The 20,536-nt window shown below is 36.2% G+C and overlaps 4 protein-coding genes across 7 annotated transcripts; 2 read left to right on the forward strand and 2 right to left on the reverse strand.

Moving 5' to 3' along the window:
- Positions 1-6,023: 6,023 nt before the first annotated feature.
- LOC126755275 (V-type proton ATPase subunit F 1) lies at positions 6,024-6,805 on the reverse strand. The gene is made up of 4 exons (XM_050467724.1): positions 6,680-6,805; positions 6,536-6,617; positions 6,266-6,471; positions 6,024-6,205 (listed from the first exon to the last, which is right to left on the reverse strand). Exons 1-4 carry the CDS (start codon positions 6,728-6,730, stop codon positions 6,176-6,178), a joined length of 369 nt encoding a protein of 122 aa, XP_050323681.1. The 5' UTR covers positions 6,731-6,805; the 3' UTR covers positions 6,024-6,175.
- A 524-nt stretch (positions 6,806-7,329) lies between these two features.
- On the forward strand, positions 7,330-8,399 carry LOC126755271 (proteasome subunit alpha type-5). The gene is made up of 3 exons (XM_050467717.1): positions 7,330-7,438; positions 7,502-7,634; positions 7,696-8,399. Exons 2-3 carry the CDS (start codon positions 7,502-7,504, stop codon positions 8,286-8,288), a joined length of 726 nt encoding a protein of 241 aa, XP_050323674.1. The 5' UTR covers positions 7,330-7,438; the 3' UTR covers positions 8,289-8,399.
- Positions 8,400-8,405: 6 nt separating this feature from the next.
- Positions 8,406-14,053, reverse strand: LOC126755254 (uncharacterized). Its single transcript, XM_050467677.1, has 4 exons — positions 13,665-14,053; positions 13,382-13,545; positions 11,169-13,322; positions 8,406-11,102 (listed from the first exon to the last, which is right to left on the reverse strand). Exons 1-4 carry the CDS (start codon positions 13,720-13,722, stop codon positions 8,640-8,642), a joined length of 4,839 nt encoding a protein of 1,612 aa, XP_050323634.1. The 5' UTR covers positions 13,723-14,053; the 3' UTR covers positions 8,406-8,639.
- A 458-nt stretch (positions 14,054-14,511) lies between these two features.
- On the forward strand, positions 14,512-20,531 carry LOC126755261 (uridine-cytidine kinase-like 1). Of its 4 annotated transcripts, none has more exons than XM_050467702.1 (9): positions 14,536-14,635; positions 15,297-15,533; positions 17,545-17,864; positions 18,003-18,109; positions 18,175-18,345; positions 18,407-18,543; positions 19,440-19,626; positions 19,688-19,937; positions 20,011-20,531. In XM_050467702.1, exons 2-9 carry the CDS (start codon positions 15,310-15,312, stop codon positions 20,472-20,474), a joined length of 1,860 nt encoding a protein of 619 aa, XP_050323659.1. In that variant the 5' UTR covers positions 14,536-14,635; positions 15,297-15,309; the 3' UTR covers positions 20,475-20,531. The 4 variants fall into 4 exon arrangements, with proteins under 4 accessions (XP_050323661.1, XP_050323659.1, XP_050323658.1 ...); XM_050467701.1 differs by having other exon boundaries at positions 14,542-14,837; XM_050467704.1 differs by lacking the exon at positions 15,297-15,533 and having other exon boundaries at positions 14,512-14,635.
- The last annotated feature ends 5 nt before the right edge of the window (positions 20,532-20,536 follow it).

Here is a 20,536-nt window from a genome sequence, read left to right on the forward strand (position 1 = left end):
CGGAATATTTCTGGTTCTTTGTGCGCAGGCCACGGCGAATATAGAATTCGATGGAACGATGAGCTTTATGAGATATACGACGACGTTGACATAGTTCAGCGAATTAAAAGACAGCGGCGACGCTAGCTAGGTCATGTTGTTCCTATGGACGAAAACTCTTCAGCTCTGAAAGTATTCGACGCAGTACCTGCCAGGGGAAGCAGAGGACGAGGAAGACCTCCACTCCGTTGGAGGGACCAGGTCGAGAAGAACCTGGCTTCGCTTGGAATATCCAATTGGTGCCACCTTGCGAAAAGAAGAAACGACTGGCGCGCTGTTGTTAACTCAGCTTAAGCGTAAGCGATTTCTACGCCAGTAAAGAAGAAGATAAAGAAGGATTAGCTCAGTAACTATTTAACGTGCTAAAAACCAAACTTTTGTGAATTTACCACACTTTGTATCTCTATGAAATAATCACCCTCTCTAATTGCCATCGTTTCATGTAGGGTACTTCGTAAGCGCTAAGCACTGCGATGAACAAGATTCGCAAAGTACCATATACTGGTAAACATTTCGAGCAAGTTTCCCAAAAAAGCGCGACGCGTTAGAGTGTTGCCACAAGAGGAAAGCATTCAACGCTCGGCTGGTTATATCAACGACCTGTTTTCCGCACTCCAACGTGCATTCATGCCAACACCGACTTGCGAAAAGGAAATGATACACCGGCACGGCTACAACGGTACATTGACGACGAACTTACAGCGCCAACTTGTTGCATGCGCCGATTTTCAACTCACACACACATACATAAGTACATACGCAAGCATGCCATGCACTGAGATCGAATTTAAATTAGCACACTGCCCGTGTAGGTCTTACGAAATCGCTGGCACTCGGCGTGCATGTACGCGTAAATGTGTGTGTGTACGAGTATGTGGATATCTTTATAATTTTAGCGTCAATTTTATTTGCACTCAGTCGGTTAGTTTGCACTTTTAGTGGCACACGGAGATTAATGTAAGCGCTGCAGACAGACATTGACATCGAACAATGAAGCTGGCTGTACGCAGCATAAAGACCCACAGCCATATGCACAAACATACATACATATAAACGTTATGCAAATACATGCATATACATACATACATACATATTCAAATATGCATATGTATAATATGTAAAGAGCAATTTACTTGCAACAAGCAGCTTCCGTTTTGGCTGTTTGGAAATTTGACACCACACGCGAGCACACGCGGGTTGTGTAAATGAGTAAATGAACTTGAACAGTCTTCGCTAACTGTATCGTTAGCCATAAAACCTCAAAATGCAATTTTATTTTCACTTTCATCGGGGTGTAGGTCTTGGGCTCGCTTTCAATTTCAATTACGGAAGAAAGCGCATGGCTAATTGCAGCCATCCAGGCAGCTGGCCAGCCGCGTGCAGTGACTGTTGATCTTCAGCAAATCATCTAACGGTTGTTATTGAAAACCTGATAGTGCCAAGCGAATGCGCTCCGGCCTTCCTGCAAATCTTCGTTTTATTTCTTTCATTGCTGCGTTTATTCGGTTTTCGCCACTATTTCGCAATCTGAAACATAGATATGATGCACTCATACATACACACAACCTATTTCCATACATACATAAGTATGTATATTTGTGTTGATGGAAAAAGGAGTTTGAGTGAGTTCATTTTTTTCACTTTTTAGTGTAGAGAAAAGACATTGAAGTAAAGTTTAGTTAGTGTAAACTACATATTTGACGTCTGAAAGCGATAAAACATACACACATTCATGTTGATTATACAACAACGTTTAATGTAGCAGTTTTATGACTATTTACCATATGTTTTGACCGGTAGCTTTCAACATTTTCTTGTGCATATACATACTTACATATATTTTTTGCTGTATAGAAATGTATATACATACATACATACATACATATATAATATGTATGCTATCTGATGAGATCGAATGCGGAAACTTGTTAACCAATTGATTAACTTTTTTGTTTTAAATGTGGTCTTATTAAATTCGTGCGTTTGAAAATTATATATGTATATGCAATTAAAAGTAGGCTTTGCTGAGCCTTGGGGAATCAAAGAAATCAAAAATAATTACAAATCAGATTGTCATGGGATCATTGCGAATACATTGTTAAAGGCTTCAATACAAAAAAAATGTTTTGCTAATAATTTTCTTAAAATTTTGAGAATGTCTTTAAAAAAAATTTAATCCTTTTTATCTTGACCAAAAACTTTACTTGGAAATTATTTTTTATTCAATCCGCTATATCGATACATACAATCATTACTACTTCGGACTGTGGAAAACCACTCAAGCAAATAGTTCTAGGAGGAATCTAAAGATTGTCGACCTACCAGCTTTAAACAAATGCGAGATATGTCATCTGATCAAATTTGACCCGGACTGGTCCATTTAGACTGCACAAAATTAATCGCTAAAAATATTTTTTTATAGCTTAGTACAACCTTTTTTATGTTCGTGTGAAGTTTGAACTCCATATGTCCTTTAATGTGTGTTTCACCACTGTTTGTTTACCAGTGGAATCACGCCTACGTAATAGTTCGTTCACACTGTTGGAAAAGTGGGGAGTCTACTTTATTACGAAGACAGGTATTTTAATGTGACAAGTTATTTAATTGTGTGTTATCGAAAGCTTGCCTCAGGAAAGTTGTTCATCTAGATCTCTTATTAATGATAACACCGAAAAAGTTTATAAATAGCAGAGGATCTGAACATTTCTTATGTATCGACTCAACATATGTATGTATGTACATATGTATGTATGTATGTACATATGTATGTATGTATATGAATAATGTGAGTATGACGCGCGCCAATGCTAGAGTCGTAACCAGAGTAACCTGTAGGTGCGAAACGTGAGACGCCGAAACTGTCCGAATGGCGCTCCAAAAATGAGCAAAAACCAGAAAAATCAAGATTCGCTTAAGGCACAGAAGGCCTTACAGCCGAGGCTTATAACAAGTGTATAGAAAATTAGATTAAGCGTTCACATGCTTGTCTCAGGAACCTATTTTCAAGACGTTAATAAAAAGTTATATTAAAATACGTGAAAATTAATTTGTTTTTTGTCGGTGCGGATGAAATTTGATCAAAGAATGTATTGAAAAACCTTGCTGAAAATTTCGATGCAACATCTTTTAAAAAGTTATCTTTGCGGATTTCCAATAATAATTATGTATGGTATTTAGTCCTTCAAACTAATGCTAGCGTTAAAGTGAAATTTTGGTCACGGATCAAGTTACCTTATTCACGAAAACGGCTGATCAAAATTTGCCTTACTAATTACATAGCAATATAAAAAATCAATTATTTATAAAAATATTTTAGAAATTTTGAAACTATGAGGTGATTGGTATTGATTTGGTAATACTAATTATCTATTCTTGTGAATTTGGTAATAAATATATTTTTGTATTCAATGCCTTACGAGTAATTATTTTCTAACACGAAGCGAAGGCTATTAACATTCCTTTCTAAAACAGAGGAGATATAATTAGCAGTATTAAATAATATAATACATACATATGTATGTATGTATGTTTCTAAGTAAACCAAAAATTAAATAAATTGCTTTAACAATTATGTATATGTTATAAGTTTTATACCCTCTACAGGATATAATACCAATGCCACGAAGCTTGTAAGACCCTATAGGAAACGTCAAACCTTTTTTTCCCACGTTCTTATCTCACAAGGAGCTGCTCATTTACTTGGCCTACACATAGTATATCGGACCACTATTGCATATATCTGTCCATCGAAATCAAATCCTTGTATGGAAAAAATTTTTTTTGAATTTGGCATGGACTATTTTCCAAGGCAACATTACAATCTTCGAATACATATTTTAGATCTGACCACTACAGCATATACATATGTAGCTGCCATAAATCTGACCGATCAAAATCAAGATGCAAAACTGTTGACCAGTTTCGTCATAAGAAATGTACCTGTGAAGGGTATTGTTAGGTTCGGTACCGAAGTTAATAATTTTTCTTGTTTAAATATAAAATGCATTTAAATACTACATATGCAGAGGCTTCGGCATTATCAAACATTAATAGAAATTCCCTGAAGCTATAATACTGTATAACCTTAAAAAATACATTTAAATTCAAATATAAAAAGGTCTAATTGCTTGTGGATAGCTCAATTTGTCGGAGATCTTGTAACTACACCAACACAAATGTGAAAATAATCATATATGGATATATGTATTTATATACTACAATCCTTGAATACATACTAATTATGTAAATACATTTGTGCATTTATGTAACTAAAATATGATAAAATTTGCATCATTATGGGTGTGTGAATTTTATGAGCAGTCTTTCATTGCAGATGACTTTACGCCGACAACATAAAATAAAATAATATGAAAGCAACGCCTTGCCACACTAACCCGCTTTAAGACAATTCTACATTCACTACCACACTAAAAACTTATTATGCATATACATATTTACAATCATATTTCAGTTCCCCAATGCAGGTTTAGCAGTAACAAAACATACACGTATGTATGTACATATATGTATGTAAATACGTTACAATTATCTGTATATTAATATACGATGCATGGTCCATTCGTATAACGTACTATGTATGTAAATATGTTTCTCTGCAGTTTATTTTGGTCAACGACCTTCATTTGAAAATTAGTTTTTTATGCTTACCTATTTATTTGCGTCCATTCATATTTAAATGCGAGTAAATATTGTCTATTATGTATTAACCAAATGTATGCAAGCCTTTGTTGTTCAACGCTTTGACTATCCTATAGAAAGCAAATCGAATACGTTTATTTTTCAAATCTGCCTCCGATTAGAAATTCGTGTCAACCTTGACCATAATCATCATAATAGTGAGAAATAAGTAGAAACCTAGTAAGAAATCATTTAGTTTAAAAACGATCAACGGTTTTTAATCAAAATATTTACAAGAAACGTCATTATTTAACGCTCATCATTTGGGATATTTTTAAAACAGCTGTTGCTATGAAGAATGGGTAAGGGCAAAGTATGGGGCAAATAATAAAATTATAAATGTTTATAATTGCATTTAAATTTTTTTTTTTGCCAACTACATGTTAATCCTTTGCCGATGATCCATTTCCATCATTATTACATAGTTTCGGGTTTTTAAGATATTCTTCACTGATAATGACTAATTGTCTGTAATTCTTGTTGTTGTAGCGCCAGTAAACATTCCTGAAGCAATTTCGAGGAATGGTGCCGAGTTGACAGTTACATATTGGCCGGATAATAACCTGGGTTCGTTCCGGTTACTTATTCCCGACTGTTGTGGGAATGGAGTTTCGGAATGGTGAATGGAATGAGTTGGTTAAAGAAAAGTGGTTAGGAGCATTAAGGGCTTATTGTAGGCAGAACATAGCTCGTGTTTAACCAGCTAGAATAACCAGAGCATAATTACGCTAATGAAATTAATAACCGTCAAAACTCGTGACCTTTCCTTTGTCTTTACTACAAGAGTTGCCGGCTAGTGACTTATGGTGCAGCTCTATACTTTCGTAGTCATTACTGATGTTGCGAAGTCATTAACTTTGAGAATTTTCATGCAATTGTTAAAAATAATGAGAATTGCACTCCTTCATGCAATTTAAAATTCCCTCTGGTGCAGTTTAGTTTCTAAATATTGAAGTTTATCGCTTTTGATAGAGAACATCGTCTATTGAAATCCATTTTCAAATCAACTAATATATGAATTTTCATCTCGAAAAGATGATTCGTGATATTTGTTTTCAGCCTGTAGGCAGTGCCGTAGAGAAAATTAATGCCCGAGGATGTTTGTAGTGAATTGTTCGAGAAAATATCTGCAAAATATTGATTTCAGTTACGAGTCAGTTTGTAGACACTTTATAATTTCCGGGAGCGATGGTGGTGGTTTACTAAGGTCAGGCGCTCAGTAAAAGAATAAATCAAAATAATTTTTTTTAATTAACTTTTCTAAATAATACAGATTAACACCATAGTAGACTTGGAACCAATTAGTCGACTAACATGTATTATTGCATTTATTTACAATCAAAAGAACTTACTACATATTCAATGACAACAAAATAGTTTGGAATACTGGGGTTGTGAATGAAAAGTTTGCTTTTTTAAATATTTTTCAAATTAAATTTTAAACCAAATCTTCAGGATTGAACATGCCCTAGAAGAGAAAAATACATTAATAATAAAGTATGGGACGAATGCTTGTAATTAAACTTACTCTTGCACGTCTAAGAATGGAATCTTTACTAGCATCATATGGATGGTCCTTTGAAGGGATTTCCAGCACAGCGGGTACTGGTGATGTATGTGCATCAATCACGTGACGTATGAGTTCAGCGCAATTTTGGTTAATCAAAATAATATCGATATCATCGCGCTTCACAAAACGTCTAAAGCAATCTTCGACTTCACTCACTGGTGTATCTGTTTAAGTCATCATTAAATTACATATTAGCATATGTCAAATTGTTTAATACTTTCAGCTTACTCTTGTCGACGACCATGAAATTGGGGTGACGGTTCTTGTTGATTTCACCAACTCCACCCAGAAGAAAACCTACGCAAGTGTCCTAAAATGAAATATGGATAGTGAGGAATAAATATACTTTGTAAAATGCTTGCCTTTACTCACTTCATCACCAATAACGGATATAAGTTTTCCTCTTGCCGAATGCAAAGCCATTTTTCCACTTTTTGATCAATAATCTACGTTTGGATAGGTAGAGTTCGCAAATGGTCAGCTGACATACGTCAAATGACAAATTATCTACAACACATAGCTTCGCTGACAAAATTATAAAGATCGCCGTCAAAAAAGAAGGTAGTGTTGCGCTCTTCACTTCATTTTTTTAGCGTCGAGGAAACCCAACGGAGCCTGGGATAACGCATAATGTAAATACAATCTATAAACACTGAGATATTTATATTTTGATGAAGAAGCTTCAAAATACGATAAAGAAAGTCTTGTTCAATGATTTTTCATAACAATGTGAACTTTTAATGTATGTAAGTTGCATTTTAACTGAAAATGTTAGTAGAGCATCCCAGAATTAAAATGGGATGGACAGATAGGGGAATTTTTTCGATTTTTAATGAATTTTACAATTATCTTTTGTACTTATTATATACAGCAAAAGTTGCTTTAATTCAAAATTTATCTTCTTGTTCAATTCGATTTATTTATGCAATCATTCCAAACAGTCGAAACACCTGCATCGTGAATACAGTCTTTATACCAAATCGATGACAATTGTATAAAACTGTTGGCAGCACTGATTTTTGACATTTCTCTTGACAGCATTGTAGACGGCAAAAGTGTTTGGTCATTTTCATCACCGCTTTTTCGATTATTATTAATTCATTTTCTCTGGATTTACAAATTTCAACTTAGGTGTAAGACAAGAAACGCAAGATCTCACACATCCAAAATAAATAATTGTTTAATATTTTGCAGATGTTTTTAACACGCGCTGAATACGATCGTGGTGTAAACACCTTTTCACCAGAGGGACGCCTATTCCAAGTGGAATATGCTATTGAAGCCATTAAATTAGGATCTACTGCCATTGGTATCTGCACCAGCAGTGGTAAGTACATTTAAATGATAAATTAATCAATTACTAAGTGATGGCATTTCCTTTATATTAGGTGTGGTACTCGCTGCAGAGAAACGAAGCACATCTGAATTAATGGTGTCTAGTAGCGTGGAGAAAATTGTTCAAGTAGACCGACACATTGGATGTGTTACATCCGGGCTTACAGCTGACGCGCGTACATTAATTGATCGTGCGCGTGTTGAATGCCAAAATTATTGGTTTATCTACAATGAACCTATGCCAATTGAGTCCTGCGCGCAAGCAGTATCTGCAATGGCTATACAGTTTGGGGATAGTAGTGATGGCGGATCGGCAATGAGTCGACCATTTGGTGTTGCGATGTTATTTGCTGGAATTAATGAAGGTGTGCCGCAGCTTTGGCATATGGATCCTTCGGGGACATACGTGCGTTATGGTGCCAAAGCCATAGGTTCTGGTAGTGAGGGGGCTCAACAAACATTGAAAGATGAATATCACAAAGATATGAGCTTGCAAGAGGCGACGAAGCTGGCCATGTCTATACTCAAGCAAGTAATGGAAGAAAAGCTGGAATCAAAGAATGTTGAAGTATTGGTAATGAAGCCAAACGAAGATTTCCGTATGTTCTCTAAAGAGGAAGTAGAGCGTGAGATAAACGCACTGTAGGGTAGTAGCTTGGGAAGCCACAGTTTATGGATACAGATTAAATTTGTTTTGCATATGGTACTTTGTATTTAAAAAAAAAAACTAAAATAAAATAATAAATTGAAAAAAGCATTTGAATTCTTTATCGATATATGTATGTATGTTATACGTAAAATATTATATATATTTATTTGACTAAGACTACGTTCAAAAATATTAATTTACACGACTGTCGAACTTAATATCAAAAAACATAAAACTAACTAAGGGAAGACACTATTATTTGACGTGCGTAACTATACTGTAGTTACAACTTGGTTACTTTACATAGGATATTCCTATTCATATAAGCTTATGTGATTGATATTGATATTACTGCTTATCAACACCATTGCTACCGCTATCTTTGCGACGTAATAGCAAGGTTTGGCTAGCATGCGGATCGGTTAATGAGTATATTTCGGGTTCGAATACCGGCGGACACTCCATGTGCGGATATTCTGGCGAGTTGATTGTCGCTGCGTTCGCAGCAGTTGAATGTAACTCTTTCAGACTTCTATTGCCATTGCCATTACCATCACGGGATTCATGCGGCGGTGGTGGCGCGATATCTTCTGGGGCTGTAATTACTTCGTTGGTTTGTGAGGTAGTCAAATGAACGTGCCGTGTGTTGCTGGCACCTGTGCGATCACCTTGATAGTGATTGGGTTGATGATGATGGTGATGGGCGGTGTTCACTTTTGGAAATATGATCTGTGAAAAAATTTCCCGATCATATTCGCGACCAGCGCATGTTGGTGTGGTCGGCATTGAAATGCCGCTCATATTATGTTGCTGTTGATGACGATGATGATGTTGCGTGCCAAAGACAGTGCGGTGGAGCAGCGGTGAGCCTAATAAGCGTTTTTCTTTGCCACCCTTACCACCGCTAGCCGTCAAAACGCTACTGTTTATCGATCCCGAAGCATTATTACCGCTATTGCTACCGCCTACTCCGAAAGTTGTACTCAACTTTGTTAAAATCGGTACGGAATTTTTCCGATGAGCATCATATTTAGCACCAGCCTTTTCTTTCAAATCATGATTATAGGTATGACTCTTCTTAATGCCTGAACCAGAGACTACGCTGGATAATTCCGCATCGCGTTGACTACTTTTATGCTTATTTAATGGCAGAGTCATGGTCATTGGCGAGTTGGCACTACTATTGTTTGTCGAATGCTTATGAAATTGTTGAAAAATGCGCTCGCTTTTACTCTTCTTTTTAATGCTTCCGGAACGCTTTTCACCTGCACTGCCTAACTCAGCAATTGAAGAAGTAGATGAGCAGCTATTACTTGAATGCTTCTTACTTTTGTGCGGAAGCAGAGCGAATGAACGCGACTTGCTGCTTATTATGCTGCTGCTCTCCGAGTGGTGGTCGGTATTGCCGCTTGCGGTAGATATATTGGAATTTTGACGTGATGCCGTGTGTACACCACCACCGCTAATCGGTTCATCACCGTATATTAGTTCATAACCGAAGTCGCGTAGTTTCAAACCTTCCTTGGTGCGAGTGCGACGTATATCTTCGTCGGTCGGTTTGAAACTAATTTCGTAATCGGGCGTCTTCGGTAAACTACGATTCTGAGTTTTGGACAGTTTACTACTTATACTGCCGGCACAACTGTCATTGCAGTCACCACCACCGCCACCGCCACAGGCTCTACTCTGTTGGATGTCTTTCTTTTCGACACCCAGCAGCACACGATTGTTATACATCTCTTGGGCCTCCTCCTCCTGCTTACGCAGCATTAAATCTTTCAATGTGATAAAGGTCTGTATATTATGATGTGCATCCCACGAGTTGGCTGAGTTTATTTTGGGCAACGAATAGTCAAGTGTTTTTGAAGTTTGAAAATCGAATTCAACCAAATTTGGATTGGACGCATGTATAAAGTTGTATGGTATTTTACGCATTGATCTCGATGATATGCTTGAAGTTGATGTGGAATTACTGAGCGCACCAGGTGATTGATGGTGCGCGGAATAGGAGACATTACGCTCTGGTACCGGCGCCGGTGACGATGGTGGACCTAAACAGGCTGTAGACAACATCGAAGAGTTGATTGAAAAATCTGTGCCGTTGCTTACGATTGAGACGTGACTTGAAGACAGCGAAAGTTTACGATCTGAATCGTCGTGAGTGGGGAGTGGTGGAGGTGGCGCCGCCGTTGATGGTACCAATTGTGGCTGCGGAGTATTCATACCATATGTAGGGGGATTATTACTTGGCTGAAGTTGAAATGACAGATCGTGATGGTAGCCAGGAGTATTGGTGCCGATCTGCAAGCCAAAACTGCCTCCGGGAACTTTTCGATAACTACGATACTGATCAGTGGGCACTGGAATGTCACTCGAATGTTTCTTCTCACTTGATGATATGCTGCTTTTGAACGGTAGGGTGCCCTTTGTTAGCTTACGCAATGAACCCAAATAACGACGTTCGTGTTTTGGCTGGGAAGTGTTGGGTGTGGATGTAGTGGCTGCTATGTTAGCAATGATATCCTTTCCTGATGATTGCGGTGAGGGCGTGCATAAATTGCTAGATACTAAGGATTCAGTTTCTTCACCAGAACTATCGGTTTCAGAGAACAAATCTTTCGTGTTGATGTCTTCTGCTGCGTTGCCCGATGAGAGTTGCCGCATGTTGTGCGAATTTGGCGGTTGTGTGTGCAATGTGGCTTGTTTGAGTAATTCCACCCACTGATTCAGCGCATCTTGCGACTCGACAGCAAAATAGAATGTTTTTGCGGCGTGATACACTTTAAAGGCATGCGGCTTCGAATGCACTTCCTGAGAATATAAAAAAACGTATATTAAGACAATTATAATCAACTAAGTTATCGAATATATATTTACCTTAGCTAATGATACTGTAAATCCAGGTAGAAAGATAACACAACTGGCTTTTGTTGCTTCCTTCGATCGGAAACCATAAAGGATAGTATTCAACATTACAAAATATAAGCGAGCCCAAAATGTCACGCCTCGTCTATCTTTCGTACGTCTGTACAAATGTCCTTGTATATCACCTGTTCCAAGTACTTTCAAGTTAACATTGCGTCTTTTATTGACTAAACTATGTTTTTTCTTCAGCGACAATGTGCGACTCTTGGTTGGAGTGTGCAATTCGTTGACTTGTCCTGGAGTATTCTGCATATTAATATTGGTGCTGGTCGTATTTGTCGGCGAAATCATCATTGCGGGCATTGTAGGTAAGGCTAATTGCAGTGGAGTATGGATAGATCCTTCTGCGTTTACAGAGGTTGCATTAGGTTTTTTAATGTTTGCAGGGGATTGCAATGTCGTACCCATTAGACTCAGGGGTTTCGGAGGAGGTGGTGGTACTGGTTGCGGCGACATGTCTTTTTGTTTACGTGGACGGGGTGGTGGCACAGGAGGAGTTTGCTGTAGAAACTCTTTTCGCGGCTCAATAGCGGGTGGTGTTTCGCACTCTACACCTGTATTGTCGTAGGCCGGAGTACTATGGCTTTTGTCTAGGCGACCTCGACGAGCTACGATGGGTGCGTTTACTGCTTCCACAACTTGAGTTGCAGTAGCTGCGTCGGGCAATGGAGCCGGAGGTTTGGGTGTGGTTGGTGTCGTTGTTGGCGTTGATGTCGATAGTGCTGAGGCTTTGTCTTCGCGCACAGCATTACGTTGCATGTCCAACACATCCTCATCCTCCTCATCCGCAAAGAGTATTGGCTCAAACGTTTCTAAAATAGTATTTTCAACATTGCAAGTATATTTTTGATCCACCGGATAGTCTTCATATTTCATATTAGCATCGAAGCGCACAACTTTGCTCACACCTGGCTTTGAGCGCTCAATAGAATTTTCACCATTTTCTGTGCCGTCGGCATTGGTTTTCGATTTGTTGAACACATCTTGTATTTCATCGCTTTTGCCACCCATACCTATGCAGGTTTTTGGTCGTGAAGTTAACTCTAAACCAAATCCAAATGATTTGCATTTATCACGTAAACTTGGTGACGACGGATCGCATACAATTCCGGCATTTGGTTTGTGATGTTGAAACACATCATTACTGCATTTCAGGTCACCACTGATTGTATGTCGACGTTGTAATACTGTACGGGGTTTTTCATAATATAGACGACTACGTTTCTCTGATGTCTTGGTTTCTGTAGGTGAAGAAGTGTCACTGCAATTGGATTCTGTATCCGAAGCAGTTGTAGCTGCTTTTTCTTCAGACTTCAACGACAAAAGCTCAAACGCAGCTTGATTAGTAGGAACAGTTAGGAAACCAGTTCTTGCGGGAGGCAAGTTTTCACCCCAACGTGATCCAACTGTGCGTTTTTTGCTTGGTAAACGATACGGTTGCATATAAATTTGACCATATATTTTTGTATGTTTTGGGCGCTTTTTTAATGTTAATAGCACATCAGTTGGAGATACATGCAATTGGTGCCAAACAGTTTTACCCTGCCACCCTACCACTGTCTGATAGTTAATCTGCACAATTTCGTCACCGTATTCTATTTTTCCAGAAGTATGCGCTGGTGAATTATACTTTATTTCAGTAATCCGATGAACACCATGATAATTGGATTCAATTTCAAAGCCAGGATCCATCTCTCGCTTCTTTACCGTGACGAGATTTAGTGAAGCTGGTTGTAAAAGCATAGGATCTGATATATCTTGTATAATATAATTGGCAAGTCGTTCAAGCTTCTCCGCAGTCCCACGTATTTGATCTACAGGGCGTTCGACGAAACGATCTCTCTGCGCCATGGTAGCCATTTCAAGCCCAAGACGTAGTAAATTTTTACAAATTTCTGTGAATTGCACCTGGCCTTGAAAGGGTGCGCGTTCCAACCAACCTATCAGAGGTTTTATAGTACCAATAGTCCGCGTAATATCACTCAAAATTTGTGTTTCAATTTTGGATGAATCACTATGCGTAACCAGCTGACGATGCAAGCTGTGTGCAGCTGTAGCAACATGTAATGCCATAAATTGAAGATTTTCTTTATCTAAATTGTAATACTAAAAATACCACAATGAATCCGATTATTATGATTATAACAATATATGTGTACACTTACGAAATTACGCAAATTTTCAACAGCTTCCAAAACAATTTCCTGATGACCAATAGAGTACATTCCCAGTTGCTCCAATTCGTATGGGCGTATATTTAGTAGTTGACGGCCACCTACTTCATTATTTGTAAAAGATCTAATGTAGTGCTCCATTGACTCATCTAAACCTACAAATTTAATTAAATAATTTTAATTGATATTGTATATGTACTAATCGGGAGTGGCATTTCTTGCTACAAATATATGTGACAATACTTTTGTTTACCATATAAATTTATAGTCTTACCCTTCAGCCAGTCGGTCACTTGGTCTGTCGTCCATTCTACAACGTTAATATAAGCCATTTTTGCGGTCTATTTAACAAACACTGGTGCCTAATTTTCCATTTGAGAGAAATTAAAAATAATTTTGTGCAAAATTTGTCCGTTTCTCACACCGTTCCATAAACTACACCCAGCACTTGATATCAGCTATCTTCTGATGATTAACTTTTTGCAGCACCATTTCAAACTAAATTGCGTACTCCGAATATAAAACCTCCTAATTAAAACACAGACAATTATTAACTGAATTGAAGTATAATAAAAATTATTGGATGGAAAACGTTAATACAAAGTATTTGTGTACGACTTTTTAATTCCAAACAGGCAGACAACAGTAGAAAATCCGCTAAAGTATTTCATTTTCACATAACTGAAATTTGACAGTTCACTGTCAAAAAGATAATGTTGCAAACTATTCATAAACATAACACTACGTTTCCAAACAAACAAACTGAATACAGTTGTTAAAATCTGTATGTGAGTCCATGATCAAATTGATTTCCTTTGCCTTTTTATTGTTGTATTTACATATCGTCGTCGTGATACACGTAAAATATGAATTTATTAATTATTAATTTATCAAATACTAATTAAATATAAATAATATTTATTGAAATCCCAAAAAAAATTGAATATCTTTCTCAACAAAGCGTGTACACAAATGAGTTCGCAAAAATGTATACCAATATTTAGATTATTGTAACTAATAGAAATTTAAACTTAATACCGTTAATGCTCGTATTAACTTATATAAAAAATTATTATGAATATTGACGTGATCTGGCATTGCCACAACTTTCAGATAAAATCATTTTCTTTATTTATTCTGTGTGAATCGTACCGCGTGCCGAATTGCAAAAGAAATGTCGGTATCTTCGTCCACACAGGGAAAACAAGTTAAATTTTACCCTTCCAGCTCGGCCAGCTCTGATAGGTAATTACCAATCGCTGTGCTTAAAAGTGAACAAATTTATTTTAACAAAGTGATCGGCGAACACATAACTACATACATATATGGATACAGTATCTAAATTCACTCTTGTTGTTTTTGTTTTAATTGCTGTCACTGTGCAAGGCAGGCATTCAGTGCGCAATAAACGATTCAGCGGCACAATAGTAGAATTTATTAATGAAAAGTATAAAAAATAAATACAATTTAAACATAACTACCTTGACAAAATCATATAAACATGGTTTCCTGTTTCGCGTTAATAAAACACTAATCCTATACAAAGAAACTGCATCTACATAAGTACATATACATTTGTGCAATCAGCCAGACTGGCAGACACAGAGTGCAACACGCGGCGGATTATTTTAGCTTCTGATTCACTTTAATCTGGATAAAATAAGACGCGTAAAAAATTAATTAGTGTGTAGAAAAATTTGCCACAGTCGGTCGAAAAACGTATGAATTAGATTATAATTTTGCATTCATATATACTGTACTGGCAAAATAAAATTTAATTTTGCTCCAGCTTTTTGCTGTGCAGTGCATAAGTGTTGGATTGGTATTCACTGCGTGCTTAAGTTTTTCTTTAAGACCGGTGAATATTCTATATTGTTGCGAGATCGCTTGTTTTTTTGTCTCCTAGTTCTTAAAAAATCATGAGTGGAGAAGTGACTATGCCACATAATGGAATATGCAAAAGTGATATCTTGAAGAAAATTGACAGCGACACGGAGATGCCCCTCATCGAGCAGCCTGTTAAAAAACTACCGTCAGTAACAATATCTACTGCATCAGTGTCTAAATCATCCACGTCGTCATCTTCTTCGTCAACTTCATCACATATTTCGTGCACCGCCGATAGCGGCATTGGTAGTCTCATGTAATTTGAACATTTCACCATATTTATTCATATTGAAAATATTTCTCTAGTATATTTGGTTTTTTATTTCATCAATTATTTTAAGAATCATACGTAGTTTGCACAAATATTTGTTTTCTCTTTAGTTTACATCTTTTATAATACATAAAAGAAATACATTTTATACATAAAAGAAAGTAACATATCTTTTGTTCATATTCTCATTTGGTGTATTTGTAGACATTGTATGTTTGCATGTTGACTTGTTAGTATTTGTTTTCATAAATCCTTTGAAGATATCAACAGATGAAAAATAATGATGAGTTTTTTAAGATATTTTACAATTATAATTACATAGATAAATCACAAGCGGTTTTGAACATAAAATATTAAAATCGTTGTTGAGTTTGAGTTGACACAGCAGTTGCTTGAAGACAGAATTTTTTGTATGTGAAAGTTTTATTAGCATCGTATCATTAATTAATTATTGCTAGTGTTGGCAAATTTTCTTTTATACATGTTTGTATGGACATATTTGATTCATGAATGCAAGCAATATCTTTGTGAGGTTATAACTTAAACATTATCATGCATTTTTTGTAAGCAATGCGGCATTTTATGTTTGGTCTTGCTTTCGTTGGTCAAATACAATCAGCGATCTCCCTTTGTGGACAATTCTATAAATACACTTGAAACGAAAAAAACGGCCGAAGCACATGTGAGAGGATGCCAATGCACATGTTGTCGATGATATATGCCGGTAAATTGAACCAATCGTGCAATTTTATATTAAAAACGACAATAAATGTTTATACATACATATATGTATGTAAGTACATACATATGTCCCTCAGATTATTTTTTAATTAAAATTCAAATCAAACATCGGGTAAATTAATGCAAATTAAAGCAAATAAGCTTGTGAAACAGCTTTACTGCATATAAATATTCTACAAAAGTAAATTTGTTGTAATTTCAAAAAAAAAAAATTAAACATTTGACTTTTACATATTCATATTTTAATAAACTAAAACATTTTTAGGTCATTATTATAACTTGACATATGTAGATATTGATTATATGAGACGTAACATATGTAATTCAAACATCCACATAATTCGTTTCGATTTGTCAATATAGATTATTATCAACATTCACATATGTAGATATGTACATATATTCTAGTGCGTTAACATGAGTTGATGGATATAAAAAAATATTTACGCAAATAAGAGAATCACGTGGAACAAAAGTTAATGCCCTACATTCTATTGCGTTTTCAAAATAAATTCTGAATATGTCAGGCATGGGTATGTTTGAAATATGTATTGCCTATATTTGCCGGAATTACGTATTCAATCGTGACATACATACTATTTACAAACCTGATAAACTGAAATTCAGTCATTGTATGGAAAACTTTTCAATTTGACAAAGTATCTTCACGAAATTCTTCACAGAGTGTTATCCAAGGAAATCCTACTATCTCTCAAGAAATTGTTCAGATCGGGCTACTAAAGCATATACATATGTATGTATGTAACTGTCATACAAACTGATCGATCAAATTCAAAAGACTTTTTTCTGCACTTGAATGCCACAAATATGCAGTTGTGAAGGGTATTATGGCTTCGATGCTGCCGAAGTTAAGGTTAATAATTTATCGAACTGATCTGACTAATGCATAAAATTATTGTTTTTAGATATTTAAATTTCAATTCCATCAATAGTTTTTTTTTGTTTTTAAACTTGGTTAACGGTCTAATAAACAGTGAACAGTGTACGGTAATTTGTTCTATATTAAGCAAGCAGAATTTATTTATTAATCAATGGGATGGACATCTTGATAGCTCTATATCATATACGTTTAATATACAGAACCATCTGCTTAACTTACGGTGTTGGTATTCCAAAAATGCATATGTTTTTATATTCTATCCTTTCAAATTATCTCGTCATTGCAATGTATATTGTGTTAATTAAAGTAAATTTGTGTTTAAGAAACTTTTTATATTTATCATTCCAATTTCAGTGATGATCGCTCAGACTTAACGGAGCAACTTTATGTTGATCCAAATCTATATGTTGACATTGGTAATGGGGATTATTGTTGCCCCGCCTCACCTACCACTGTGCCCGGTCGAATAGTGTCATCAAATTCATTGGAGTCACCAGCACGTACCACTCCATCACGACCGGCGCGCCGCCAACGCACTACTTCAGTGAATAGTCAATCGACCACCGCCAATCCGGCAGAGTGCATAATCCGTGCCAATAACCGTACTATTTACACAGCTGGACGACCACCATGGTACAATTGTGCCGGGCAGCAAGTAGAACCATTCGTTATTGGTGAGTTCAGATGGGAACGTTAGTTGATTCGAATAGCGTTAAATTGTGGACTATAAAATAGCATAAGCTTTATCAGTTATAAATCAATATAAAAATGATAAGAATTTAATGTGACAATGAAATTTATATCTTGCGCAGGAGTTTGCGGTGGCAGCGCATCCGGTAAAACAACAGTTGCACAAAAAATCATCGAGAGCTTAAGCGTACCATGGGTGACATTGCTGTCCATGGATTGTTTCTACAAGGTAATCAAAATATTAAAGTTACTCCACTGAGCTTATTTAAAATATATATACTTTAATTTGTACAGATATTAACAGAGAAACAACATGAACAGGCGTTATTGAACGAATACAATTTCGATCATCCAGACGCATTCGATATAGACTTATTGGTGGAGGTGTTAACGAAACTAAAAGAGGGCCGCATGGTGGAAGTGCCCATATATAATTTTGTAACACATTCACGTGAATCAAAGACTGTGAGTAATACTCTTTTAAATCTAGTTTATAACTTCTAAGTTCATATTTAATATCTTACAGAAAACTATGTATGGCGCTAATGTCATAATTTTTGAGGGTATTTTAGCATTTCACAGCCCAGAAATACTTAAACTCTTAGATATGAAAGTATTTGTAGACACTGATGCAGATATACGTTTAGCAAGGCGTCTAAAGAGGTGAGCACAATTGAAAAGTACACGATTTGAAGACAATACTCTTACCACAGTCATTCAGATGTACTCCATATATGCATTTATACATATAACAAGAAAATGCGGCTAGTACCGAAGCTATGTAATATAGTTGTACAATCTGAAAGTTTTTTCAGATATTGTATCATTGCTTTGACAATAATCCATCACAATATATGTATGTGAATATATCTCAACAAATAAAAAAGTTGTACATCCAAAAAGATGATTTTGATCGTTCAGTTTTTATACCACCTATACGCTATGGTGGTCTAATATCGGCGGTCCCGAGAAATAAGCAGCTTCTTCGCGTACAAGATTTCTGATCGATATCATAAACATTTAGGGATGTGGCAGACATGACTAACTCGATTCAGCTCGTCACGCTGATCCTTTATATCCCTGTATACATTTTATAGGGTCTCCCACATTTCTTTCTGGATGTTACAAACTCTGTTCATGGTATTAAAAAAAAAGGAGTTTATAAACATGAGTCACGTTCGTAACAGTACCAGCTTTGCTGACTGACGTAGTTCTGACGTATTTATATTTTTGAAACATGTTGGATGGCTTATCATAGTGTGTTCATATAAAGATTTTATCTCGTTCTACAATTTAACGAGATTGCCACACTGACAAATATACTATATATTAAAATAATCAGTATGTCGCTGCGAATTGTTTTGGAAATAATTTTTCGTCGTGTTTGTCTGCCGGACACGCAAGTAAATCTTAGCAACATATATGTATGTATGTATGTATGTATAAATGCATATGTTTTAATTTATTAGAAATTATTAAATTGTACATTTCAATTCGCCGTTATGCATGCTTAAAACGAAAATTATTGTTATGAAGAAAATAAAAATTCTTTTTCACAGAGACATTTCACAACGTGGGCGCGATCTCAGTGGTGTACTTAAGCAGTATTTAACCATGGTGAAACCTTCTTATGCCAATTATATAGCGCCAACAATGGCTCATGCTGATATTATCGTGCCACGCGGCGGCGAAAATAAAGTAGCCATACATCTCATCGTGCAACATGTGCATACACAATTACAATTGGTTAGTTATATGTGCACATAATTAAATATACCTAATAAAATAAGCATTTTTTTTCATTTAGCGTGGCTTTAAGTTGCGTGAAACATTAGTGAATTCCTATAAAGATCAACCAATGCCAGAGTCGCTACATCTACTGCCACCAACACCACAAATCAAAGGACTGCATACTTTTATACGTTGTCGTAGCACTTCGAGAGATGAATTCATATTCTATTCTAAACGTCTTATACGTCTGGTTATTGAATATGCATTAAGCCTTTTCCCATTTAAAACAACGACTGTGGAAACACCCCAAGGCGTGCTCTACGAAGGTAAGCCAATCCGACTTTATCACAAACCAGAGAAAATATTTGAAACTAACTTTATTTACCTTTAATATTTTAGGAAAACGTATGGGTTCTCGTAAAATATGTGGCGTATCTATATTGCGTGCTGGCGAAACAATGGAACAGGCTATATGTGATGTTTGCAAAGATATACGTATCGGCAAAATTCTTATTCAAACTAATCGTAACACTGGTGAACCAGAGTTATACTATTTGCGATTACCTAAAGATATCAAGGATTACAAAGTCATTCTAATGGATGCCACAGTGGCTACAGGTGCTGCTGCTATGATGGCTTTACGCGTATTGCTTGATCATGATGTACCAGAGGAGAATATAATATTAGCTTCTTTGTTGATGGCCGAAATCGGTGTTCATTCGATTGCGTATGCTTTTCCAAAAGTAAAAATTGTGACATCTGCACTGGATCCTGAAGTAAATGATAAGTTCTACGTGATACCCGGTATTGGTAATTTCGGCGATCGCTATTTCGGTACTGAACCTTCTGATGACTACCTTTAACTATTTAGATTTAAAAAAATTAATTTAATAAAATAAAGAAAAGTAATTTGAATGGAACTGGA

This window comes from Bactrocera neohumeralis, chromosome 4, assembly GCF_024586455.1.
Source record: "Bactrocera neohumeralis isolate Rockhampton chromosome 4, APGP_CSIRO_Bneo_wtdbg2-racon-allhic-juicebox.fasta_v2, whole genome shotgun sequence".
NCBI classification, from domain to species: domain Eukaryota; kingdom Metazoa; phylum Arthropoda; class Insecta; order Diptera; family Tephritidae; genus Bactrocera; species Bactrocera neohumeralis.